The sequence below is a fragment of the Patagioenas fasciata genome, chromosome 8, assembly GCF_037038585.1.
Source record: "Patagioenas fasciata isolate bPatFas1 chromosome 8, bPatFas1.hap1, whole genome shotgun sequence".
Classification (NCBI taxonomy): Eukaryota; Metazoa; Chordata; class Aves; order Columbiformes; family Columbidae; genus Patagioenas; species Patagioenas fasciata.
In genome coordinates, this window is record NC_092527.1 from 42,518,577 (window position 1) to 42,545,091 (window position 26,515).

General features: G+C 49.2%; 1 protein-coding gene across 22 annotated transcripts in view; it reads left to right on the top strand.

Moving 5' to 3' along the window:
* The window catches only part of JAKMIP3 (Janus kinase and microtubule interacting protein 3), a 62,890-nt gene that overhangs the window by 29,700 nt on the left and 6,675 nt on the right, over window positions 1-26,515 (top strand). For 8 of the 22 annotated variants that reach the window (XR_011740367.1, XM_071812273.1, XM_071812257.1 and 5 more), the window contains 17 exons: window positions 2,107-2,604; window positions 9,565-9,780; window positions 11,794-11,913; window positions 12,105-12,251; window positions 13,005-13,136; window positions 13,571-13,606; window positions 14,215-14,274; window positions 16,093-16,221; window positions 17,651-17,779; window positions 18,808-18,891; window positions 19,367-19,429; window positions 19,755-19,853; window positions 20,735-20,833; window positions 20,923-20,982; window positions 22,885-22,950; window positions 23,363-23,431; window positions 23,508-23,585. Coding sequence is in view for 21 of the 22 variants with exons in the window: in XM_071812257.1 (XP_071668358.1) it covers window positions 2,107-2,604; window positions 9,565-9,780; window positions 11,794-11,913; window positions 12,105-12,251; window positions 13,005-13,136; window positions 13,571-13,606; window positions 14,215-14,274; window positions 16,093-16,221; window positions 17,651-17,779; window positions 18,808-18,891; window positions 19,367-19,429; window positions 19,755-19,853; window positions 20,735-20,833; window positions 20,923-20,982; window positions 22,885-22,950; window positions 23,363-23,431; window positions 23,508-23,585 (2,085 nt within the window). In the remaining variant the exon portion in view is untranslated. Of the gene's footprint in view, window positions 1-2,106; window positions 2,605-9,564; window positions 9,781-11,793; window positions 11,914-12,104; window positions 12,252-13,004; window positions 13,137-13,570; window positions 13,607-14,214; window positions 14,275-16,092; window positions 16,222-17,650; window positions 17,780-18,807; window positions 18,892-19,366; window positions 19,430-19,754; window positions 19,854-20,018; window positions 20,518-20,734; window positions 20,834-20,922; window positions 20,983-22,884; window positions 22,951-23,362; window positions 23,432-23,507; window positions 23,586-26,515 lie in introns of those variants that run through there. The other 14 variants (XM_071812260.1, XM_071812267.1, XM_071812261.1 and 11 more) reach the window with 10 other exon arrangements.

Below are 26,515 nucleotides of genomic sequence, written 5' to 3' on the forward strand. Positions count from 1 at the left end.
GCTTTAAGACTGAGGACCCTGTTTCCCATCCCCCTGTCCTCCCCAGTCCTTTTGGTACAACATCGTGGCTTCTTTTGAGCATATGGTACGGTTTTATATTGAAATATCATTTGACCCTTCTGTGGCCAGGTTCAGTTAGTTATTTGTAATGCATAATTCATGGCTGAAAAAGCATCTGATAAAATGCAGTTGCTTGGGGCTTCACAGCAGCTTGCACAGAGCTTTTTATGTCTTGCGTATGTGTGCGCACGGCACAGATTGCATCTCTGTGCCAAATAATGGCTTAGGGTTTTGGGGACGGTACGAGAGCGGCTGCAGGTACCCACCTGAAAAATAAAGGGCTCAGACCTACCCAGGATACGCAGATTAATTCTGAACTGTGTGTTGGCTGGAGCACCGGGCTGTTCCGCCCCACTCACGCCAGCCCGGGTCCTGAGCGCGTCCGTCCTGTAGAGCTGGGCTTTGATTCTTGTGTGCGTTGATGATACTTACATTGTGTTAACTTGAGCTTTTTAGGGCACTGAGAGAGCCCACAAGATTGCAAGGGCTTATTGTTTAATTATAAAACCAAAATATGATGCTGAAATCTGCATTGGTGTCTAGACTTTTATCCTCAATATCAATAATTTGCAAAATGACGATGATATGTTTTTGTTTCTCCTTTTCTAAATACGCAGATGTTTCTGCTTGTGCTGATCTCCGGTGAAAGAAAACAGATTTTTCTACAATCTTTTCAACAAATTTCTCAGGGTTCTCTTCCTTATTTTCACAAATTCCATTTTCCTTAGGAGAACCCCCCAAGCTCCCCATCATGTCACACGTTTTCCTGACACCTGCAGGCTCTGGTTCTGCAGACTGTTCTCGTTGGGGAGGCAGGCTGAGCTGTATTCTTAGCACGGAAACCTTATTGTGTCAACTGAGGAAGAAAAACGCATCTTTACCAAGCAGAATTGACCTGAACGTGGTTTTTTTTCCCAATGAACACTTCAGTAATTAATTACCATGTAGTGAATATCCGCTTTCCGGTTTTAGCATTTAAATGTGTGTGCAGTCTGTTCCGGTAAACACCACAGGGCAGAAAAGGTGTTGCGAACAGCCGTGCGCTCCCTGCCGCGGGTGAACCTGCCCGGAGGAGACAGGCGGACGCTGCAAGTGCCCCGCAAATACCTGCTGGGGGTCTTTTCTGGTGCAGCACCTGCTGTTATGCAGCAAACACTTCAAGAAAGAGCTGGAGCGGGCCAGATTTTCCCCTGAGACACAGGGTTCTCATTTGTAGCCCAGGGATGAGCGGTGCCTGCCCGCCAGCTCTGCCGCTGTGTGTGAGCTGCCGAGCAGGCGCTGCAGCCGTGGCCGGAATGACAGACAGCACCCGTGCCTTGGTGCTTCGGCATGGGGGTTCATGGCCACGGCCGCTGGGGACAGGTGGCATCAGAAGGCGTCCAGTCACTGTCACTGGTGCTTGTGGCCACGCAGAGCTGCAGTGACTGTATCGGTGGCGAGGTGGACGCTCACGGGTGGCGAGGTGGACGCTCACCGGTGACGAGGTGGACGCTCACCGGTGCTTCCGGAGCGAGGATGGGTCTGTTGTGCTCAGGCAGAGCTGTGCCCAGAGCATTTGTGGCAGATTTATCACAGAGTGGCTCGCACAGCCCGAGTGCTCCCGCCTGCGTCGCCGGATGAGCCGCGGCACTGGGGACCCCGCGAGTCCAGGGCAGCCGTGACCGTGCATTGACAGAACCGGCTGTAACTTCCAAACACCTTTTCCTGTGAAGCAGAATGTGTATTTTCGTCAAAGGGAGGAAGTTTCCTTGTTCTGTGTCTACAGCAAGAAGCTCTGTGGCAGAGCTCAGTGACCCTGGTTTCACCCAGAACCTCTTTAAAAAAAGCAATGCTTAAAATGTAATAAAGTATTTGCTCATAAAGAATGAACAAAATGCCGAATATGTAGTTCTGCGTGAGGTGATACTAATTGACTAAGGCTCTAAGGCGCGGACATACAACATTAAGGTCTAATACTATAAAATTATCTATATCATTTTGGGATAAATTCTAACTTGTGTTAATCATTCTGTTGATTAAAAATACATTTTTTGACTTTCCCTGTAGGTCAGCAAGTTGGAAAGAGAGAAAAATCAGGAAGTCAAGCAGATCAAGGAGCACGAACAGCATAAAAGTACAGTGGTGGTAACGGAGCTCAAAGTCAAACTCCATGAGGAGAAGATGAAGGAGCTCCAAGCTGTTCGGGAGGCGCTTTTGAGACAGCACGAAGCTGAACTTCTTAGAGTAATAAAAATCAAAGATAACGAAATCCAGAGACTCCAGACCCTCCTCAACGCTGTACGCGATGGGGCTCCCGACAAGGTGAAAACGGTGCTGCTCACCGAGGCCAAGGAGGAGGCCAAGAGGGGCTTCGAGGTGGAGAAAATCAAAATGCAGCAAGAAATCTCGGAGCTGAAGGGGGCTAAGAAACAAGTGGAGGAGGCTTTAACCATGGTCATCCAGGCCGACAAAATCAAGGCAGCCGAGATAAGGAGCGTGTATCACCTGCACCAGGAGGAAATCAGCAGGATTAAGAGGGAATGCGAGAGAGAAATTCGTAGACTGGTACGTGCTGCCATCCGCATTTGTTAACGCTCGTGTTATTGATAGGAAATGGAAGTTCGGTGCTGGCCTTGGGTGAGGGGATGAGGACGGGTGTTCAGACAACCCCATGATTCAGTTAGTGTCACCCACCCTTCATTTACCCACCCGTTCTCTCAGACTGTAGGTTGTTAAGGGTTCTTTCCCCCTCATAGATTATTTTATTTTTATCAAGAGGATATTAACATAATTTATAACCAACTGATGGATTGATACTGTTCAAATATCCCGCAGTGTAAGTACTTTCTTCTCTAACCATGCATTACTAGATGCATTGATTTAATACATCAGAAGGAAAGGATGGATAACGTACATCCTAAATAAACTTGCTGCATTACGTGAAAAGTTCACGCTAATGGCCTCTAATGTAGAAGCTATAAAATAAGTATGTTCTTAGTTCTAAGGAATAGGGTGGTTTGATGTTATGTTTTCTAAATTGCCTTTGAAAAATCAAACTTTTTTTTTTAGTTCCTGATGAAAGAATCACATTATCTAACTGTACTAATGAAATTACATGATGCCATCGTTCTACCCAGCCCTGAGTGCTTCCTGAGTGGCTCGGGGTGCTCTCAGCAGTTCTGGCTGACTGTAGTTGGTTTTGGTGGGCGCTGTGTGCCCCTGGCACCTGGCTGGGGGGGCTGTGCGTGGGCTCTCCTGCCTGGGAATGACGCGATTCACTTCACCTCGTGCTAGAAACCAGGGCTTTTTCCCCTGTTTAAGATAGAGGCCATCAATACAGTGCATTTGTTGAGCCCTCTTGGGGCTGCCGTGAGAGAGAAATACAGAATGACCCAAGGGGAGCGGGTCCATCTATCCGTCCGGCAGAACTGGTGTGTCCACCGTGTCCCGGCATGTCCCCATGGCTCTGGGTGTCTCTGGGTGTCTCTGCGTGTCCCCATGCCTGTGTGTGTCTCCAGCATCTCTGGGTGTCCCTGCAGCTCTGCATGTCTCTGGGCGTCCCCAACATCTCTGGGTGTCCCCATGTCTCTGCGTGTCCCCAGCATCTCTGGGTGTCCCCTCGTCTCTGGGTGTCCCCACACAGGAGCTCCACCCCGCAGGGGCCGCCCCCCCAGGCACAGCTGTGGCCCCGCCAGCCCTGAGCTGGTAGCGGGCTCACCCGGGGAGTTTCTGTGATTCCCGTCCCATGCATTATTGAGCTGTTTTAGCCAAGGGGGCAGTAACCTATGCAAAAATTACCACTTCACGCCTGCTTTTTCTGATGAGCCAGAAAAGAGAAAGGCAAGTTGTACTCATTCATGTTCAGCTTTGCACTGATGTCGAGTCCTTTAACATGAAGTAATTTACTGAAGTTATTTATCTCTGAAAGTACAGATTTTCGTTTCCAAGTCAAGTCCATCTATGCAGGCTTGGCTTATGGAAAATGCTTCCATACATAGTCAAAGAAAGATTGGTTTACAAAGGTGAGTTAGTACTATCCATGATTCTCCTTTCAAATTAGAACTAGCTCTTGTAGGTTTTATTTGTTTGGGGTTATTTTGTTTTTTTTGTGGGGTTTTTTTGGCTGGTGTGGGTTGGTTGGTTGGTTGGTTTCTTTGGGATGTTTTTAACTGGGCAGACAGGAATGCATTTGTTAGTGTCTCACTTCAGATTTTTGGAACAATGTTCAATGGCCTTTAAAGTAAGAGGCGTGACAGAAAGAGACAGCGTTCTGCCCAAAGGAGCTGTGCAGCGTCACATTTGCTTCAAGCCAGGTGGAGTTCGATTTGCTCTTCAGCATCACCCTCTTCATGGGGTTTTTGCCAAGGGAGGTGCAGGGGGTACCTGCTCAGGCTTTTGAAAGAACCGGCTCTACCAGGGCCCTCCTGTTTGGGGGACTCGCTCCAGCTTTGAGGGCAGTTCAATTGTCACATCAGGCCACACCTGATGCCAGGGGCTGCGGTTTTGTCCTCGCCAGGTTCTCAGGGGAATCCTGCATTTCTGCCCTTTCCCAGCAGAGGGATCTGGGGAAGCAGCTGCTGGGCCTCTCTGTGCAATGTGTGCATCTGCAGCAGCGAAATCAACCCAAAATGTGCCTGTCTGTGCATTGTGTGCATCTGCAGCAGCGAAATCAACCCAAAATGTGCCTGTCTGTGCATTGTGTGCATCTGCAGCAGCGAAATCAACCCAAAATGTGCCTGTCTGTGCATTGTGTGCATCTGCAGCAGCGAAATCAACCCAAAATGTGCCTGTCTGTGCATTGTGTGCATCTGCAGCAGCGAAATCAACCCAAAATGTGCCTGTCTGTGCATTGTGTGCATCTGCAGCAGCGAAATCAACCCAAAATGTGCCTGTCTGTGCATTGTGTGCATCTGCAGCAGCGAAATCAACCCAAAATGTGCCTGTCTGTGCATTGTGTGCATCTGCAGCAGCGAAATCAACCCAAAATGTGCCTGTCTGTGCATTGTGTGCATCTGCAGCAGCGAAATCAACCCAAAATGTGCCTGTCTGTGCATTGTGTGCATCTAGAGCAGCGAAATCAACCCAAAATGTGCCTGTCTGTGCATTGTGTGCATCTAGAGCAGCGAAATCAACCCAAAATGTGCCTGTCTGTGCATTGTGTGCATCTAGAGCAGCGAAATCAACCCAAAATGTGCCTGTCTGTGCATTGTGTGCATCTAGAGCAGCGAAATCAACCCAAAATGTGCCTGTCTGTGCATTGTGTGCATCTGCAGCAGCAAAATTAACCCAAAATGTGCCTGTGCTCCAAAGGACACTGCCAAATGCAACTGCACACAGGGTTCTCCCCGGCTTGGGCTCTTGTGCCACAGCACATTTACGGTAGACCCTACACACACAGCAAACAGCTGTTACTGCGGGGATGTGGTGTTTTCAGAGGGCATTGGGGGAGTTTTGCACTATGGGCACACAACCTTGCAGGCTGTAACAGCTGGCAAGGTGTAAGCTCTGGTAGAGACAGCCCCCGCTTAGCATTTGCAAATCAAAGCTGTAGGTGTCTGGTTATTGTCCGGGTGCCACCGGTGCCCTGGGTGCCATCCTGTCCAGCAGAGCCAGCGTCTGCCGGTCCTGTGAGCAGCGGGGGAGAGGAAATAACGTGTTTGTGCTCAGATTATTCTGGCCTCGCATTTTCCATTCGCACACACAGCTTGTGCTGCTGGTGTCCGCAAAGTGCAAGAGAGGCACAACTGACCCGATACGCTGTCCCTGGCTCAGAACCTTGAGAAACGCTGGTGTCAAAGGTGAAGGTCCCTGGCAGATGGTAACAAGGAAACAGGACAATTATTTCCTTTCTAAAGGATTCTTAATTTTATTGTTTAAAAAACTGTGCATTTTAAAGTGCTACACACAAGTATTTAATTACATTGCTATGATCTCCCACTAATAGCTGCGCTCCCTGTGTCAGTGTGTGCCTGTCCAGGGAAAACAGCCCATGGTCAGAACTCCCCGACATTAGCTGGCCTTCCTTTTTACTTAATGGGCACTAAAATTCCATGTGGAAAAGAGCATTTAAATTTTCCTTAAATGTAGATGGGTCAAAAATGGAAGTGCCGACCAGCAGTGGCCACTGCAGCCTCTCTTCTGTTTCATTTATAAAGGGAATATAACAGAAATCAGAAAAACTGGAGAGATGAGATTTGTTAGAGGCTGGAAAGTGTTTGTTTTCAATTTAAGACCAACTTTAGTTGATGATGGTGACCAAAAGGTTCAATAACCTGCTCTAATGCCTCACATAAGACCATTGTATGGCGAGACCTTTGTGGCTTCCTGAAGGCAATGAGCACCCCAGGGACCAGTGGTCCAGTGTCGCTCCCAGCTGTCCTCAGATTTCCCTGTCAGGCAGTGGCAAATGAGTGAAAATGTCTGATTTAAAGGAAGCTGGGGGATGAAAATTGGAGGAAGCTGACTTTTAAAATATTAATTTTATTGGTGACTGATTTAGTCCTTATCTTCTCCTTTTTATTCCCTTATATGGTGAAAATATACCATATTTGGTGTTATAAAGGTATCTCAGCAGTCATCCTATACCGAAAGGTAGATAAACTATTCAAGGTGAATAATTCCTTCTTGCAAATGTGGAGTTTTTTCATCATTTGTGGTTTGAACCTCATTTACAGCAGTATTTATTCCAACTAAACCCGGACCACAGAGGATTTTGTTGTATATTAACAACTGTACAACACTGTTCCTACATTTTGGAGGGTGAATAATCCTCCTACTTCTCAGTTTTTCCTTTTGTGAAAGTAGAGCGAAAGAGAGGAATGCAAAATAGGACAAGTGCGGGAAAAGTCTTTCAATCTTTATAACTTGAATGTTGTGGCCCCTCAGCTCCAGAAGGACAGGGAACTGCTGCAGAGAGTCCAGCGCAGCCACCAAGATGCTGAAGGGAGTGGAGCATCTCCCGTGTGAGGAAAGGCTGAGGGAGCTGGGGCTCTGGAGCTGGAGAAGAGGAGACTGAGGGGGGACTCATTCCTGGGGATCAATATGGAAAGGGGCAGTGTCAGGAGGATGGAGCCAGGCTCTTCTGGGTGACACCCAGTGACAGGACAAGGGGCAATGGGTGCAAACTGGAACACAGGAGGTTCCACTTAAATACGAGAAGCAACTTGTTGGGGGTGAGGGTGTCAGAGCCTGGCCCAGGCTGCACAGGTGGGTTGTGGAGTCTCCTTCTGTGCAGACATTCAAACCCGCCTGGACCCCTTCCTGTGGAACCTCAGCTGGGTGTTCCTGCTCCATGGGGGGATTGCACTGGATGAGCTTTGAGGTCCCTTCCAACCCCTGACATTCTGGGATTCTGTGTAAACATCGGTCATGGCAGCTGATATCAATGTTCAGGATCAGAACACTGACCAGTTATTCTTGTGGAGTATTTGGCAAAAGCTGGTTAACCTGGCGTAGCTGGCTCTGCTGCTCAGTGCTGTGTCAGCAGGACCAAGAGGCGATCACATTCATTTCTGGGAGGGAAGGTGACCATGGCCCAGTGGCTGCAGAGACCCCAGGAACAGCACAACGAGAAATTCCCCAACCAGGGAACCTACGTGATGGAAATAATACATTTTAAAATAATAATCACACAGCTTCAAACTGGCTGCATGTCATGCCGTGCTAGGCGTTGCGCTGGATAACACAAAGAAGGAATAACAAACGTAACTTTGCATGGGGTGATGTTTGCATAATTGGCATCAGCTGTGCTCACGGGCTGGCTGTTAATTAGCGCTCCCACATAAATATTCATCCCAAGTCGAGGGGGGAACATCCACAGCAGGGTGGCCGCTCCGGGGGTTGGATGCTCCGGTGACGCCTTCCCCAGCGCTGCGTGTCTGCAGCGGCAGGCATGGGTGGGGACAAGCGGGACCACCAGTGCTGCACCCACCGGTCCCGATTGCACCGCTGCTGCACCCACCGGTCCCGATCCCACCAGTCCGGCTCCCACCAGTCCCGCTCCCACTGCTGCTGCACCCACCGGTCCCACACCCACCGGTCCCACACCCACCAGCCCCGCTCCCCGTGCAGGATGAGTTCGGGGTGCGTGGCACCGGGCTGGGGGGAGCACCTGGGGACCGGCGCCTCTGCCAGTGAGTTGCAAGTTGTTTCTCGTCTTTATGTTTCCTTAACGTTACTAATGCGAGGAAGAAATGTGCTAAATAATATTTTTCAGTGAATACTTCCTTAAATTTATACTGTCCCTACAGCATTTCTGTTTAATAATGCGCTGCAAACACCAAACTGTTGTGCATGTTTCGTGAATTTAATCGTATAAAGGCTGATATTTAATCATGTGAATACTGATGTTTCCTTTGTTGCTTATGAAGGTTATGTTTAGGGGTTTTTCTGAGGTACAAGCCGTTAATGAAATACTGTGAAATGTTCTGTGTTTCCTCCAGTTTCTTTGTTCCTCTTAATTTGAAGTGTTGCTTGTGTTGTACCATGTCTTTGTTTTCATGTAAATAGGGATCAACTACCCAATATTCTGTTTATTTTAAACAAATCTCCACTAGATGGTGTGTTACCTTTTCATCTATATACCCATTCAGATTTCTACCTGATAGGTGTTTAGCAGAAAGACCTCAGTGGGCATCTCTTTGTTTCATTCCAAGTTGGTAGACTGTTGCCCTAATGGAGACTGTTGAAAGCACCCGAAGTGCATTAGATTTGCTCCATTTTACTAGAGGAATCTCGATTTTGCATGACGTTCAAGCACTGTTCTTGTGCGGGTATTTCTGAGCTGTCCTGCGCTGGCTGTGCCCGGGCGCCGTGGGACCCCGCGTTTGTCCCCGGTTTGTCCCCACTTCTCCTGCTGCCTGCGCATGACACCCAGCGCTTGGGTTTGCCCTTTTTCGCAGTGTTTTGCAGTTATTGGAAGCAAAGTACTCTGAGGGACCTGGTGTTAATTCACAGGTCGTGTTTTCTCCAGGCTCACAGACAAAACCAGCGAAGATAAAAGTACCAAACGCAGTTCTCACAAGGCAAGATGTTCTTATTTCAAGCAGGCCACATTTTAAAAACTGATCATTGAAATTAAATGTGTAAAGTCTCAGAAACTCGTGCCAAAAATCTTCTGTGTGTATGGTGTGTGAAACCAGCTCACCAGACGTTTTAGGGGTGTATGTGATTTCTTTCTGTCCGTTGAATCACTGTCTAAGCACGTTGGGCAGCCCTGTGGTGTGTGAGTGTAATTAATGCTCTATATTCACGTATAATGTACGTGTCCCCAGGGCTCTGGGGTCTGTGCTGTGCTCTGGTCACAGAGTGACACCATGTCCCCAGGGCTCTGGGGTCTGTGCTGTGCTCCAGTCGCTGAGTGTCCTCGTGTCCCCAGGGCTCTGGGGTCTGTGCTGTGCTCCGGTCACAGAGTGACACCATGTCCCCAGGGCTCTGGGGTCTGTGCTGTGCTCCGGTGGGGTCGGGAGATGCTGTGTTGTTTCGAGCCGCTGCTGCCTGTGTGATTGTGTTCTGTTCTCCTTGTAGATGGAGGAGATTAAATTTAAAGACAGAGCAGTCTACGTGCTGGAGAGAGAGTTAGGGGTGCGAGCCGGGCATGCTCAGAGACTGCAGCTCCAAAAGGAGGCTTTAGATGAACAGCTGTCCCAGATCAAAGAGGCCGATCGGCATCTGAGCAGCCCCAAGCGGGAACTTCCTTATCCAAGTGGTGCAGGAGACGCCTCAGATCACTCGGGAAGCCCCGTAAGCACTTTCACGTGGTTTCACCTACACAAACGAGCAGAGAGTGACCAAATGGCACCAAGTGACAGAATCTTGATGAGCGCGCCCCGGAGCAATAGCTTTCCCATAGCCGCACACCCGGGTCTTGCTCTCGTTTGTGAGCCAAAACTCAGATTTAGAACCCAACCTTGTTATGGGAGAGCTTTTGCTTTGTTGTTGGTTTGTGTTCTGGTTGGTTTGGTTTGATTTTGTTGGTGGGGGATCTTTTTCTGTTCTTTATCTCTTCCTTTTCCTCACTGTACCGTGCTGCTGCCACCTGCCTTGATTTGACACTGACACCCTTTGCCAACAAATGATGCAAATGCATTTCTAACCCAAGTGACGTTTGTGTGCTCGCTTTCGGAACCGCTGAGGCCGGGCTTTGGGAGCAGATGTACGAGGCCAGTGCTCGGAGGGAGCTGGGGGAAGTGACAGTGCATGAGGCGCAGGATGTCCCCAAACACGGCTGTGGGCTCGGGGTGTCCCCATCCCCAAACACGGCTGTGGGCTCGGGGTGTCCTCATCCCCAAACACGGCCGTGGGCTCAGGGTGTCCCCGTCCCCAAACACGGCTGTGGGCTCGGGATGTCCCCGTCCCCAAACACGGCTGTGGGCTCGGGATGTCCCCGTCCCCAAACACGGCTGTGGGCTCGGGATGTCCCCGTCCCCAAACACGGCTGTGGGCTCAGGGTGTCCCCGTCCCCAAACACGGCTGTGGGCTCGGGATGTCCCCACCCCCAGACACCACTACGGGTTTGGGATATCCCTGTCCCCAAACACGGCTGTGGGCTCTGGGTGTCCCTGTCCCCAAACACGGCTGTGGGCTCGGGGTGTCCCCATCCCCAAACACGGCTGTGGGCTTGGGATGTCCCTGTCCCCAAACACAGCTGTGGACTTGGGATGTCCCCGTCCCCAAACACAGCTGCGGGCTCGGGATCTCCTGCTGCCGCTGTCTCGCTTTCCATGCACCAGAAAGTAAATTAAACACCTGTTAACCTCTTCTCTCCTATTATATTTTTTACACTGCAATATCCAGAACATTAAATTTTAGTCAACCTTTCACAATTTTTTTGACTATAACAATGGGTCCTTTCTGCTTTTGCCTTAATTTGCTAATATTAAAAACCCCTCAGTTAACTGACCTCGTATATCTGACGTACGCAGATTATCTCCATTGCTGGTTCTCATCAAGATTGCTTTTGCAACAGCCTTAATTTCCCGCGTAGAAGTGTGAACACTTACACACGAGCCAAGCGATGCATTTTATTCTTTGCCCCGAGCCTCTCCTGCACCTGTTGAATGAGGAACCCTGGGCAGCCCAAAAGTGCCACCAGCACCACAGACACTGATTCGTTTGATTTGTACTCAACTTCTGCCAAACACCAGAACAAGTTCCAGAGAAGGGGAAAAAGTGTCACATTTGTGAATAGCTGTAACTTCTGATTCTGGATGAGAATGTCTACCTATATCTCCATTTATAATTTGATTTAAGCATTTTAACTCGGATAAAGTGCTACTCTTTTGGCTTTGTGAGTGACCCTTTAGAACCCAACAAGGGCCACAGCTTTATGGAAGCAGAGCTTATGCAATGATATAATTGCATGGATTTTCCCCATTTATACTTCTGTATTTTAATATCATTTTCTTATAACAAAGTCCTCAGAGCGGGTGTTGTGTCTGACGCACTCAGTTCAACAGCGGCATACATCGGAACCATTGCCTTAATTTTTGGTGTTTTCTTTTCCATTTCCGAGTTCACCATTTGTATCTGCATATCCATACTCCTGCATTTGCATACTTTGTTCCACTTGCACTCCTGACTTCCCGCTGGTCTCGTCCCGCAGCTTTAGCGGTCAGTCAGCCCACACAGGTCACACTCTGCCCTACGGTGCTGTGAAATGTTTGGACGTGGGATGAGAAAACGCTTGAGCTTTGAAAAATGCTGATGCTGCACGTGCGCTTACGAGCAGTTATTTGCAGTTGATCTTTGTTTTAGGAGCAGCAGTTGGATGAAAAGGACGCCCGGCGTTTCCAACTGAAAATCGCCGAGCTGAGCTCCATCATCAGGAAGCTGGAGGACCGGAACGCGCTGCTGTCGGAGGAGAGGAACGAGCTGGTGAGTGCGCACGGGGCGCCAAGCGTCGGCACTTTTCCCTGTGCCCGTTGGAAATGCTTCCCCATGGAAAACACCAGGAGTTTTTGATCAGTTCTGCTTTGCAGAGAAAATACCGCTAGCACGATAGTTAAACAAAAATGATTAATTTATTTGATGAAAAATAAGGTGTTAATTCTCTCTTTATCTTTCAGTTAAAACGTCTTAGAGAAGCTGAGAGTCAGTATAAGCCCATTTTGGACAAAAATAAACGCCTTAGCAGGAAGAATGAAGAACTGTCACATGCCTTACGTCGAATGGAAAACAAACTGAAGTTTGTAACCCAAGAAAACCTGGCGATGGTGAGTGTGGCGTGCCCAGGAGGACGGGCAGGTCCCGCTCGGGACGGGACGGCATGGGTCGGGTCGGGTCGGGCGCCATCCGAACCTGCGAGGTCCGTAGGAGCCGTCCCCTTGGGGCGCTCGCAGAGGTGCTCCGTGGCGCACTGCCCAGCGCTTTGTGCCTTCCACGGGCTTTGTGTTACATAAAGTGCTTTACCTTTAAAAGAAATAGTCCTGAAGAAAAGAGATCGTGTGGGCTTTGCATGTGTTGGTCAGGCGCTGGCTGCTCAGCTTCCCATGAGCACAAATCACCCGCTTTGCCTGGGACTTTTTTACCAGAATCGCCTCGGAATCCTTAGGAAATCGGCACTTGTGACTCATCCTTTTTTCCATTAGAATATTGGCAGTGGGCAAAAGCTGGCAGCAAGTACCTATGGCTTGGTATTAATGCGACGGGGCTGAGGTCGCCCCCGTGGTGCTGCGGCTCAAAGCCAACCAGGGGAACCCAGGGGAAGCGCCCGTGGTCCCAGCTCTCCAGATTCCCCCTCTGCCCAGAGCAAGCCTCCAGGCCATTCTCCCTCAAATTTCCTATTTTCCCCCTAATATCCCCCATTCTCCCCCATGGCCACAAGTTACAGGCGGTGGAGCAGGAGGAGCTGGCACGTGTCCCAGCGTAGGGCAGCGGGACAGCGGCGGCACCGCCGCAGCCGGGCACGTCCCCGCGCCGTCCTGCCCCAAAGCCTTCGCACCAGCTCCCCTCCGCGTTTCTTGTAGAGGCAAAGAGCTGGAACAATAAGGAGACCGAGCTCTTTGAATGACCTCGACCACAGCCAGGAAGAAAGAGAAGTGGATATCCTGAGACTGCAAGTCATCGAACAGCAGAACATCATCGATGAACTCTCCAAGGTGAGATGTGGCCCCGCCGCTCCCATGGGAGGTCGATGGAGGAAAGGGGTGGGCTAACGGGCACAGCTCGCAGCCGTGGAAACATGGTAAATATTTCCGTGATCAGCAGAGATTGAATGGAATATAAGTCATCTGTGGTACAGCATTTGGAAAAGTCCTTTCGGTCACTTTGTACTTTCATGACGAGCACTGCAGCGTGGCCAGTAAATGTGCTGGTACCCAATCCTGCACCTGCCAGAGACCAGGAGAGCTGCTCTAGCTGGAGGCAGCACCAGGGCTGAAGGTCGCTGTGTACGGGGGGTGTTCTGTAGCAGTGTTCTGTAGCGGTGTTCTCAGCCTTCGGAAAGAGCAAATACTGAAATCATAACACACCTCAAGCATTTGTTTTTAATGTCTTTACATTTACTGACATTATTTCATTCTTTTTTTATCAGACACTGGAAACTGCCGGCTATGTGAAGAGTGTCATGGTAAGAACGAAGTTAACTTTATCTTCATAAGCTTTGAACTGCTGTTGACGAAAAGCAGGCAGGGTGTACTAGTATTCATCACCACTTGCATCTCTATTCAGACAGCAAGCGAGCTCTCCGTGTAGCCGTTATCAAAGGCTGTTTGTCAGAGCTTGTTCAGCAGAGAAAACCGTAGTGATGGTGGGGAGCAGAGCTCTGGCGGCAGCGCCGCTCTGTCTCACCACACGGGCACGTTCTCGGTCACTGCCCTCCACCATCTCACCCCTTCGCTCGTATCAGGAAAGATTTGTGAAGTTAAGCCGCTAACGTGTGCTGATAAAACGTGCACCGGTTTGTTCTTCATTGCCAGGTGTGCAGCAAAGCTTGTCTTGTCGAGCAAAACAAGCGCTTCGTTTTCTGCTGTCGCTGCTGCTGTTATCAGGGTTTGCCATGGGGCGGGTGGTGGTGACACATTGTCATTGTCCCACAGAGCCATCGCGTCCTTCTACCAAGCGCTTAAAATGAAAGATAGAGGGGGTCTTGATTGCCTAATGACTGCTAGTACTGACATAGTTAATTAAAGTCAGAGCTCTCTGAAAACGTCTAACGTATGTCTCTGATTCTTTCAGGAACGTGATAAGCTGTTAAGGTATAGGAAGCAAAGGAAAAAAATGACGAGAATTCCTAAGGTAAAAAAAAAAGTCTATATCATGGCGTGGTGATGGGCATGTTGGCTTCGGGATGCTCTGAGTGACGCAGGGACGTCCTCGGGGGTCTAGAAACGGGTCCTAGCTGAAGTTTGGCTTGGAGGACATTCAGAGATAGCGTCAGGATAATTCAGACCAGGTCGGGCAGGAGCAGGGGAACTGTTTGCAGTGTGCACTATGAGCAGTTGTGTGCTCTGCGGTTACCCCAGCGCTCCCGCTGTCCCGTGGGACCTCCATGGTGTGTGACTGCCCAAGCGAGACAGAATCTGTGACTCAGCCCATCTCTGAGTGGTCTTCTAACAGCACTGCCTGAAAACACATGTAGGTTGTAAATAATTCACTATAGAGTTTAGTAACACGCAAAAACTGCTGGTTACAAGGAGCTCAGGGAGAAAGAAAATGTTAGCTAATGAATACTGGCCGGGATGTTAATATAAATATTATCACTGAAATGATGCCGTAAGGTATGTTGTCAGGGGCCCGAGAGAAAGCTGTGCTCTACATATGAACAATTAGGGCAGCGATGGAGCTGATGAATCTATAGACAATGAATTGTGGGCTATGTGAGGTAAATGCTCGGCTCCTGGCAGCCTGTGAATGGCAGCGGGGCCTTTGAAGGAGAATTGGGCTTTGTCTCCAAAAGTTATCTGCTGCAAATCGAAAAAATTTAAAAACCCAAGTCTAGAAATGGGTATTTTTGTACATCAACAATAAAAATATCTTTAAAAACTGTGTTTGAAATGTCATCTTTGACTTTCAAGCATTTGACAGTAAATCTTCTTTTTGCCAGTGCTACCTCACGTTCTTTTAAACAGAGCAGATTTGAGTGGAAAAATTAATTTCTCCAAATTGCAAAAACACTGCTGTGGTGACCAGCTCCACATTTCCAAGCAGAGTATTTCTTGAAAATGTGACTTTGCATGTGACAGTCATGGTAACGACAGGAGGGACGTGGTGGCGGTGAGGATGGGTTAACAGAGACATTTGAATGCATGTGTCCCACCTCCTGGGAGGTGAGGGCACAGGGCAGTGAAAGGGGCGATGTGCCTTGGCCAGAGAAACTGGGAGGAAAATACGTTAAAGCAAGGCAAGGGCTTTGGGGCTGCACAGCATTGACAAACACGGCGGTTCCCGCTTTGGATGGGTTCAGCTGTCTCTAGAGCACTGCCGTCGGGCAGAGAGCTTTGCCAAGGCGTGTAAAGAACCAGGTGCTTTTCCAAAACCAACAGAGCGAGAATTACCAGTAATCTGGGGTTCAGGTTCCTCCAAAGGTACAAATGTTCAGGCCCTACAGAGGCGCGGGGTCTTGCCGTGTGTCCAGAGGTGTTGCCATCCCTGCAATGCCGCAGGGTCGCACGGCCGATGGCATCGCTGGTGGCACAGCCAATGACATCACTGGTGGCATGGCCAATGACATCACTGCCACAGGGTGGCATGACCGGTGGCATCACTGGTGACACGGCCGATGGCACCGCTGGCACCACTGCCACAGGGTGGCACAGCCGATGGCACCACTGGCATCGCTGCCACAGGGTGACACGGCCGATGGCATTGCTGGTGGCACGGCCGATGGCACCGCTGGCACCACTGCCGCAGGGTGGCACGGCCGATGACACTGCTGGCATCACTGCCGCAGGGTGGCACGGCCGATGGCACCGCTGGTGGCATGGCTGATGGCACTGCTGGCATTGCTGCCGCAGGATGGCACGGCCGATGGCACCACTGGTGGCACGGCCGATGGCACCTCTGGCACCGCTGCTGCGGTCACAGCTGCGCTCGCTGACCCCTTGTCTCTGCCAGAAGCCGGTTGTGGAGACGTTTTTCGGCTACGACGAAGAAGCTTCCTTGGAGTCTGACGGTTCCTCTATCTCGTACCAAACTGACCGGACAGACCAAACCCCTTGCACTCCTGAGGATGACTTGGAAGAGGTATTCATGAAAAATACGGGTTATTTTGGTTTGAAACCTCGCTACTGATTTTTAATTAAATTCCTGGTCTGTCACCTCTGACCAGAAAATTTGAAACTTATGTTAAATTTCATACTGTGTGTGTTGGTTGATATCTCTGGATTTCAAGCCTTCAGTAATTTCACAACTTTTAGCCGAGTTGGAAATATTCAATCCTAAGAATGTTGGGTTTATAATGAGCGTATAGGTCTATAAAGACGATGAAGTTGGACAACGCTGGGAAGATCTATTCGCACAGAGATTTCCGGCAGGTTTGTGCACGTGTAGTTTGGTTCAGGTGCTTCTGTTTGGTGCTGTGACCCCGGCAGAGCGCGGCCCTGGGTGTTACGGTTGTGTTCTGGAAGGAAGCGGCGTGGTCACACAGCACCCGGCTCCTCGCCGGGATGTCGGGATTGGGACTTTCCAGAGGCTTTGAATGCCAAGTGCACGAGGGAGCCGGTAGTACAAATCAACATTATTCCCTGTAAATGTGTTCCCGAGTGTGTGTCAGGTCTCTGAACCGTTACATGGTTCTGGCTTTAACAAGAATCCTGTAATAAACAAGAAATTGCTCGTAAAGACTTGCAGCCTTTTTATAGGTTGCTGCGTGTGAGTTTTCATCTGCTCTATCACCTGTTCCATGGGTTGTAATTAGATCTGTTAGAAGGGAAGCTGGAGGATTCCGCTCTCCATCATAAAAGATCCATGGCTGGGTACCAGGTGCGTGCTGTGCTGCAGGAAATCTGAAAGCGGTTTTATATGTATGAACCTATCTATTTTTCATTCCTATCTTGACGATTTTCCCGTTCAGACAGTCCGGAGTTTATGCGTGCAACCAGCAGTAGCATTTCATTTCATGTCGAATGAACTACTCCGATCATAAAGCACTCAATGCTGGGCGTTGTCAGGAGAGTGAAGATGAAGGGCTCTTTTCATGTCCATGTCACCATTTCTACAAGTATTAACTCTAGATTAGCCTATTAATAATGGAGTGAGACTGTCAGGTTTGGCTTATTCTCCAGATTCAAAAACGTTTGTTGTTTGAAGAAAGTTGTATTTTCACCTTTAAATGTGATGACTTTGCCTGTTACTGCAATAAAGGGCGATTCAGTCATTAGCGTGTTATACGGACAGCAAGACTGATCTTTCCAGGGTGGGGAGAATCATCTCTTTTTTTCTATGTTGACTTTTCTTGAAGTAAGTGTGTGCAAGAGATTTTTGAAGAACAAAAGAGAATTAGTCTGAGGGCACATAAACAAGTTCTGTAGTGCTGCGCTTCCCAAAGTGCACGTTGGAAGTCATAATCTTGGCACATTTTAGAGAAAGCAAATGCCATCCACTCTTATACTTTTTTATACTCTCATTGCGGAAGAAAGCAACCGGTGCAATGCATATTTGTGTTTAATTGCAGGGCATGGCCAAGGAAGAGACAGAACTGCGGTTTCGGCAGCTGACGATGGAGTACCAGGCTCTGCAACGAGCTTACGCCCTATTGCAAGAACAGGTCGGAGGAACGTTGGATGCAGAGCGAGAAGTTAAGGTCTAAATGGCTTATATTACGTGGCAATAAAGGAGCGTGGTTGTGCGTGGTGTTGGGGCTGGGGCTCCCGCGTGTCCCCCGTCCCCGGGAAGGGCGGCCGGGCTGGAACCGCCGTGCTGCGCTCAGCCTGTGCGCCTGGGATCGGCCTCACGGAGATTCCAGGGGGAATTTGTACGGGAAATCCTTACAATTGAGCTCTTTTTCTACAAAAATCTGGGACAGGTAGCCTTAGGTATATAATCCTCGGTGTTTAATTCCTTCTGCATTCTGTGAGATTACATGATTCCTCATGAAATGTTTAGAAGGCTTAAGCTGAGTTTCTCTTTCATAATTAAATTGCAAAGTGGCCTGTGTTACTGCCTCACCCGGCCCATGTGGCTTCAAACACGGCATAAGATGTGACATTTGCCGTAAGTATGCTGTATATCGCAAGGAGTTGTCAGGACTTGTGCAGGGAATGCAAGGGCAAATACAGTAAATCAAGGGACAAATTCTGTTCCAGTAAATACGCGTAGGAAGGCGATATCTATTTCAATGGTGAAAAATTGCACACAGTGCAGTAAGAGCCTAAGACAGGGTACTGGATGTGTATGGAGGAGCGCAGTTTGCCCGTTTGTAACGTTACATGTGCAGAGTCTGTTCTGAGCTTTTCAACTCTTCCAAAATGTAAAGGAATCAGGTGTGCCCAGAACTGTGGCATAGTAGTTTTCCTTTGTGTCCATGGGGCGGTGACTCTGTTTCCAGCCCCTTCTCCAGGAGCCCCTGACCCGTTGCTGTCCTGCCGTCCAGCTCGCAGGATGCTGCTGGTGTTAATCTGGACCCACGTCTCAAAATTACCGCCCTTTCTTGCAGGCTCCTGTTTGCGATTGGTGGCCAGTGTTGTGTGCTGTGTGTTGTTCTGCCAAAGAACTTTAAAACTTATTCGTTAGAAGTATTGGATGCTTTAAGTACTTCCTGTACCCGCGTTAGCTCCCGTCTTTTAGAGAAAGTCTGATGTGTTGTTCTGCTGTCTCCCTGCTCTCCTACAGACGCGCGAGCAGCTGCAGGCAGAAATCCACCGCTCCCAGGCGCAGATAGAAGACCTGGAGAAGGCCCTTGCTGAGCAGGGGCAGGTAAAGCCGTGGCAGAGCCGCCCTGGCCCAGGAACCCTTCCCGTCCTCTCCCCGCCGCGCCGCGCTGCCCGTCGGCCTTGCCCATGGACAATGTCTGAGCTCCTGGCTTTTATGTGTCCATCAAACAAAGACATTAGCTCCCAAATGAGATTTGTTTTGCCTAGTGTTCCAAAATATGTAATTTTCATTCAGTATAATTGCAATTCAATAGTAACTACGTAGCTAGAAATATCCCCTTTTAATGCAAACCAATCTTATATCCTAAAGGGTTCTTTTAATCATTGTGGTGTTTCTATTCTATTTGCATACAACAAACTGTTAAAACAAGACAGGGTGAGCTTTCATAACATAGGAAATAATGGAATTACAATTTCATATGCAATATTATCCTGTCCCTCCTTAGATGTGTGATTTAATGGAATACTTGCTGCTGTGTTTGTGCTTCACCTACAATATTGGTCATTTCTTTTTCAAGGACATGAAGTGGATTGAAGAGAAGCAAGCATTGTACAGAAGAAACCAAGAGCTGGTAGAGAAGGTGCTCAATGTTTCTATTTGTATTATTCAAATAATATATGTAGCTTAAGCAATGCAGAAAGTACAGCATATTAATCTGTATCCCATAGACCTATTGGAAATAATTCACATATAATAACAAGATCCTTGTAAACGTGCCAGAACAAGGGGTTTGCTGGCGTTCCCTCCCGCCCCATGAAGTGGGCGGTGTTGTGGGGATGTGGCTGGGGGGAAGAGCCCGCGTTCCCCGCACTGTCCCCACTGCCCCCACTGTCCCCACTGCCCCCACTGCCGTCCCGGCTGTCTAGCGCGGCAGAGCCTGGGCTAACGCGTTGCTTTGTTTGCAGATAAAGCAGATGGAAGCCGAGGAAGCTCGCTTGAAACACGATGTGCAGGACGCCAAGGATCAGAACGAGCTCCTGGAGTTCAGGATCCTGGAGCTGGAGGTGAGCAGGTGCTGCAGGGCCAGCGCCGCCCCAGGTGGGGAGCGACGGGGGCACCGCAGGCTGGGACACCCACATTGCACTGAGGACACCGCAGGGTTTGGGACAAAGTGCTAATAAGAGAGAAAAGCAGACCAACACCCAGAGGTCAATGTGGTATCTCGACAGGTTGTTCTGGCAGCCTTACTGCTTGAGTGATTTTAAAATCCAGGAGGCTGGCTCATGACGTGGGTACACGATTCACTATACTCCATCCGTTCTGAACATGCAGAGAGATAAAACCAGAACAGATCACACATGGGAAGGCAAAAAGAAAAAGGAACTTTTTTCTTATCGCCGTGTTCCATCTCTCGCTGAACCTGCAGAGCAGGAACCGCGTGGCCTGGACCGCTCTGTTGACTCCACCGTGCCATCTGCTTTCTGTATCGTTACCTGGATGAACAGAATCCATAAGCTCCTGGAAACTGTTTTCCAAATTCTCAAAGAGAGATTAACAAAGCAACCACTTACAAGAAAAAATTAAATGCTGTTTATATTACGCTAGCTACAAGTGTTTAGTTTTGTTCAAATATATTATGTAGTCAAAATAGTAGGTAAGTGACCATGATGGGCGCCCAATGAAGACACATGGTGGATAACGCCAGTGCTGTCAGTCTGTATGTCTGCCCTGCTTTGCAGTGAGCTGGGGCCGTCCCCAGCAGCACTGTCCCCTGCTCCCGGCTGTGCCGGTAGCCGTGGGCTGCAGGGGCAGGGTTTCTGTGCTCTGCACCCAAACAAAGCCACCCTGCGGCAGCTCTGCTGTCAGAGTGGCCGTTTCCAAACCGCACCCCTCGAGTTCTTGGGGAGCTGCGCTGTGTCATCCCGAGCACTTGCTGTCGTTTCAGGAGAGAGAAAGACGCTCGCCTGCCATCAACCTGCACCACGGCCCGTTCCCCGAGGGGAAGAGCCCTCTCCAGGTGTACTGCGAGGCAGAAGGTGTCACCGTAAGGGATTCTCCTTTCCCGCTCTCCTCCCTGCAAACGAACCCAGCCGCTCTCTTCTGACTCCTGGTTTTCCATTTCTCTCTTGTTAGGACATAGTAGTAGCAGAGCTGATGAAAAAATTGGACATTTTAGGGGATAACGCCGTAAGTGTATGTTCCTTTAATAAATTGTGCATGCTTTGGTGGATATTTGTCCTCGTGTGAAGCGAGCAGAGCCTTCTTGGTGTGGTGCTGCGCAGCCTGTGCTGCCTGTGCTCAGAGCCGGCGCTGCCGGCCAAGCCCTGGCTGGCTTGGGAGGGTTTGTTACAGCCTTGTGGCAGCACCGTGCCGGACCTTGCTGCCACTGTGCTGCTTTTAAAGTTTCAATTATTTGGAAAATATTTTGAAACTTTGGTTTGGGTTTGGTTTGTTTCCTGGTCACTGTTCACGCACGGTTTGTTTATTTGCTTACTCTGCACTTGCTTTGCTTTGCTTTTGCGTTTTGGCAGCTGTGTATTTTAATTTTGTCTAATGACCTATATGCCTTTGATAGTAACCAGGATAGTAAACAAAAACAGTCACAACAGCAGCATGAAAAGAACCACAACAGAAGAAATGTACGTATATGGGAGATATATGTGCCCTTGTATGTCTGCACACTCTGCTCCACACGTCAAGCCAGCAGTCAGAGGAGGAGCTGGAACACATTGAAACCATTAATAATCTCCACCATTGCTGCAGTTATGATGTTAACACTGGCAGAAGTGTGAGGAATCCTACAATCTTTTGTATGCAAAGAATAAAAAGAAAAGATACACATAAGCTGAATCGCTTGAGAGCTAGGACTGACCCTACTAATGTGTAGAAAGATAGTACCCATTCATCTATTAATCCCTGTACTAGTGTTGTCTTCAGTGAAATGATTAATGTCAGGTTAGTCCCGGGCAGGGTCCCAAGCAGGCGACTGGAGTGAAAGAGGAGCAGGGGAAGCGACAGCTTTTCTCACAGTTTCTATTCCCCTTCCTTTCCTCTTGGCTTCCTTATTTGTACGAATGATCTCTGTAGTGTTATTTCCTCCTGCGGTATTTTTCCCCATTCCGTACAACAGCCAACTTGCAGACACGACCCCAGGCGGAGTTCCCGACAGCTCTGAGCTGCCCGTGCACTGTGGTTATCGCGTGTTATTTTCTTGTTTCCACGTGTTGGACATGGCGGGCTCAGCCCCGCTGGCGGACTCGGGGTCCTCATTGTCCTGTGGGGCTGCGGGGAGTCTGGGCAAGCAAACCCGTGTCCCACCCGGGATTCCAGCTGCTCTGTTCGTTTCCTCACTTGTTTCTGTAAAGCTGAGCTGTTGTGAGTTCATTGTTGCTCCGACGAAGCCAAACCCTGGAGCCAGTACATCTAGGAGCGGGTCAGCGGGGAGCGGTGTGTCCCCGTTGTCACCCTGTGTCCCCGCTCCCAGGGACCCCCAGCAATGACAGCCAGCGCCTCGCTGGCTCTGGGCAAACACCCAGCCAGGAGTCACCTCTTCTGCGGTACATGTGGTCAGAGAAAGACCCAACTTTGGGCTGGAACGCCAAACATCGTTTCAGTACCTCAGTTCTTTAGGAAAACAAGAAGACATAGATCGAATAGCTAACATCTTAACCAATGTTTTCCGAACTCATTCACTTGGCTGCGCAAAATAAGGTTTGTGTACTAACCTGCTGTGCATATAATGAACTTAGGGCCTGGAGACTGCATCCGTTTTCTCAATAGCACGTTGCACTGAGCTTGATCTTGTCTTGTGTTACTGTATGTTCATCCCCTGTTAGGTGAAAATAGATCCAGTGTCACCTTTTTTTGGGTAAATGTGAGAATTTTAGAAGAATTAACTATATGTATGATAAGAATTCAGCATGAATAGTTCCTATTGTTTTTACAACAATGTCACATTACAATACTAGTTTTCTTTGCCTTATTGTTCCTTAAACATACTTAATTTGATATTTATTTAATACAGCAGTGGCCCAAGTAGTGGATTAATAACCAGACACTGGGATTTGTTGTAATTTTACTCTGCTTTTGGTGCAGAATCTGACCAACGAAGAGCAAGTAGTTGTCATACAAGCAAGGACAGTCCTCACGTTGGCCGAAAAGGTAATAACAACTGCATCGCTCATCAGTAACGCGCAGCGTGAAAGCGCCCGACCCTCTCAGAACAGGTCACTTGAAGCCGTGGTGATGTAAATGATACCTTAGTCACCAACTGCCGTTATTCTTTATGTGGAATTACACCTATACCACTTCTTGTCATATTAAAGGCAACATTCAGGCAATACAGGCAGATGTTGCTTATTTTAAAATGTTAATTAAATGGTGTTAGAAGGTAAGTGGCTAGGCTTTGAAATAATGCTGTTTTCCCATCGCCAGTACATATAAAAGAGAAAACATGATGATATAGTTAATTTTTCCCGTTTTATTGGTGACTGTACCGCAGTACTTGCCGCGTGTGCTGCCAGCCCGTGCGGCGGCCGCTCCTCGGGCTCACTTTGCTCTGCTTTGTGCGCAGTGGCTCCAGCAGATCGAGGTGACGGAGTCCGCGCTGCAGCAGAAGATGCTGGACCTGGAGAACGAGAAGGTACCGAGGGGGCGGGAGGGGGCCAGGGGCGGCCGAGCCGGGCGCCGCGCACCCACCACCTCTGCCGTGTCCCCAGGAGCTGTTCAGCAAGCAGAAGGGCTACCTGGACGAGGAGCTGGACTTCAGGAAGCAGTCCCTGGACCAGGCTCACAAGGTGAGCAGAGCCGCTCCGGGCCGACGTCCTGACTGACCTCCCGTGGGTGGTATTGATACGTGTGGTCTGTTCCCTATAGACAAACCCTCTGCTTTGGGCAGCACTGCTCGTGGAGTCACCCCAGGACTGAACAGGCTGAATTTTAACAAATCCTCTATACCATGCGATAATGATGAGCTCCTTATGGACAGAGTTCCTTGTGTTTGGGTGATCCTTGCAGGATTAGGACCTGAGCATTAACTTAACACGAGTTTTAATTTGTAGAGGTTTCGCTAAATGGCTGATAAGAAAATGATGTTTCCAGTAACTTCTCTTTTCCTTCCAAAAGAGAGATTTTAGCCTAGACATTTCCTTAGGTCTTAGATCACAGCCTCTGTAACGAAAAGCTGCAGATATTCCGTCATTGTGTGAAGTTGAAATGAAACTTTTTTTAGGTCAGGTTCATCTTTAGCTGATCCTAAGCCATTTAAACCATCTCTTCAGTCATCAGCTGCCTTGTTACCTTCAGTTAGGAAAAAGGTCAATATATGCTCATGAAACACATAAATGCATCAACTTTCATATTGATTTATCTCATTCTTTCAGCTCCATTTAAATCTTACACTTTCTGGGAAGCCATGAGTATTTATGCCTCCTTTTCTGGATACCTATGATCCGTATCTCAGACCATTTGAGGGAGCTTTTACTCAGCACGGTTTCTGTCCTTTGAGGAAGATTTTTAAGACTGATTTTGCCAAATGCTGAGCTCTATCTGGAGCCAGCCTGTGCACAGTGGAAACCCTGGGAAGTGCCCAAGGCCTGGCTTACCTGCAGTGTCAGCCCTAAGGCCAGATCATGCCCTGCAGCCTCGGGCTGCTCTGAGCAGCAGTTTGGGGGATTCATGTCCCCAGATCAGCCCTGAGAGGGACGGTCCTCGGGCATTGGGTGAGCTCTGAAACAGATCCGTAAATCTGAAACGGATCCATAAATCTGAATACACGGAAACTTGCAATGGCAGCAGAGTGGAGCCTTGGCCGTCCATCCCTCAGCATCCCTGTGGCTTTGGGCCAGCGTCCCTGCTCCAGGAGGTGGATCTCCAGGTCCAGGATCCCAGATCTACCAAAGGATCAACAGCAACAAGCTCCTTGGCGCTGCCTCTCCTGGAGAAGGAACGAGCATAACGAATGTATTGCATTCAACCATGCAATGCATGGGTGGTTTGCATTGTCCCGTGTTCTTTAACGGCATCAGTGAATGTCCCCAGGCAGAGCCATGGGCTTTGCTCCCAGCACAAATGCAGCCTGAAAGCAGCAAGGAAGTTTTGTTCTGCCTCAAAATTCGAGTGGCAAAAGCTTTTTTGATTTGTGTAATGTGTTTCACTTCCACGTTTCCTTTGTGCCCTTTGGGACAAGGAGCCACTAATCTTCCCCCGCTGCCTACAGCCAACACGATTACCAGCTGGAACCGCTAAGCTTCTTGCACGGATTTCACTCCCTCTGGTTGCTGGTGGGGATTTGGCTCACACGGAGACTCCGGACACTGCTGCTGCTCTGAGACCCTGCATTTCCCCACGCTCCTCGTACTCCACAGCCAGTGTAATCAGAGAGGGGTGACAGGTGTATATTGGAGGCTTGGGGCCAACAGAAACCCGCGTTTCAAATAGCAGCATTTTATCGAGACACAATAAGCAAGGACGTTGGCATTATTTTTAAAAGTGAAAGCAGAATCTTCTTCTGAGATCTGATGTGATCTTCCCCACATGGTTGCTGTCTTTCGGTTACCATCAGTTTCTGTGACTCCTGACGTGATGTTAGTGTTGTAAATGCTTGTGTTCTTCTGTCCTGACTCTGCTGACACAGTAAGAAAACACCGCCCGCAGACTCAGGTGGAAAACCTTGATGATTTTGAGTTGACCTGAATTATCACAACAGATACCTATGGCATTTTCAGACAGCCCATCTAGAGGTTCAAGCTGCACTGTTGCAGTTGTGTTCTGAGACACAGAGCTCTGCAAGGTTCTGACCACACCACTGCAGCAGTGATGTTCTGAGACACAGAGCTCTGCAGGGTTCCAACCACACCATTGCTGCAGTGATGTTCTCCTGAGACACAGAGCCCTGCAGGGTTCCAACCACACCACTGCAGCAGTGATGTTCTGAGACACACAGCTCTGCAGGGTTCCAACCACACCACTGCAGCAGTGATGTTCTGAGACACAGAGCTCTGCAGGGTTCCAACCACACCACTGCAGCAGTGATGTTCTGAGACACAGAGCTCTGCAGGGTTCCAACCACACCACTGCAGCAGTGATGTTCTGAGACACAGAGCTCTGCAGGGTTCCAACCACACCACTGCAGCAGTGATGTTCTGAGACACAGAGCTCTGCAGGGTTCCAACCACACCACTGCAGCAGTGATGTTCTGAGACACAGAGCTCTGCAGGGTTCCAACCACACCACTGCAGCAGTGATGTTCTCCTGAGACACAGAGCTCTGCAGGGTTCTGACCACACCACTGCAGCAGTGATGTTCTGAGACACAGAGCTCTGCAGGGTTCCAACCACACCACTGCAGCAGTGATGTTCTGAGACACAGAGCTCTGCAGGGTTCCAACCACACCATTGCTGCAGTGATGTTCTCCTGAGACACAGAGCTCTGCAGGGTTCCAACCACACCACTGCAGCAGTGATGTTCTCCTGAGACACAGAGCTCTGCAGGGTTCCAACCACACCATTGCTGCAGTGATGTTCTGAGACACAGAGCTCTGCAGGGTTCCAACCACACCACTGCAGCAGTGATGTTCTCCTGAGACACAGAGCCCTGCAGGGTTCCAACCACACCACTGCAGCAGTGATGTTCTGAGACACAGAGCTCTGCAGGGTTCCAACCACACCACTGCAGCAGTGATGTTCTGAGACACAGAGCTCTGCAGGGTTCCAACCACACCACTGCA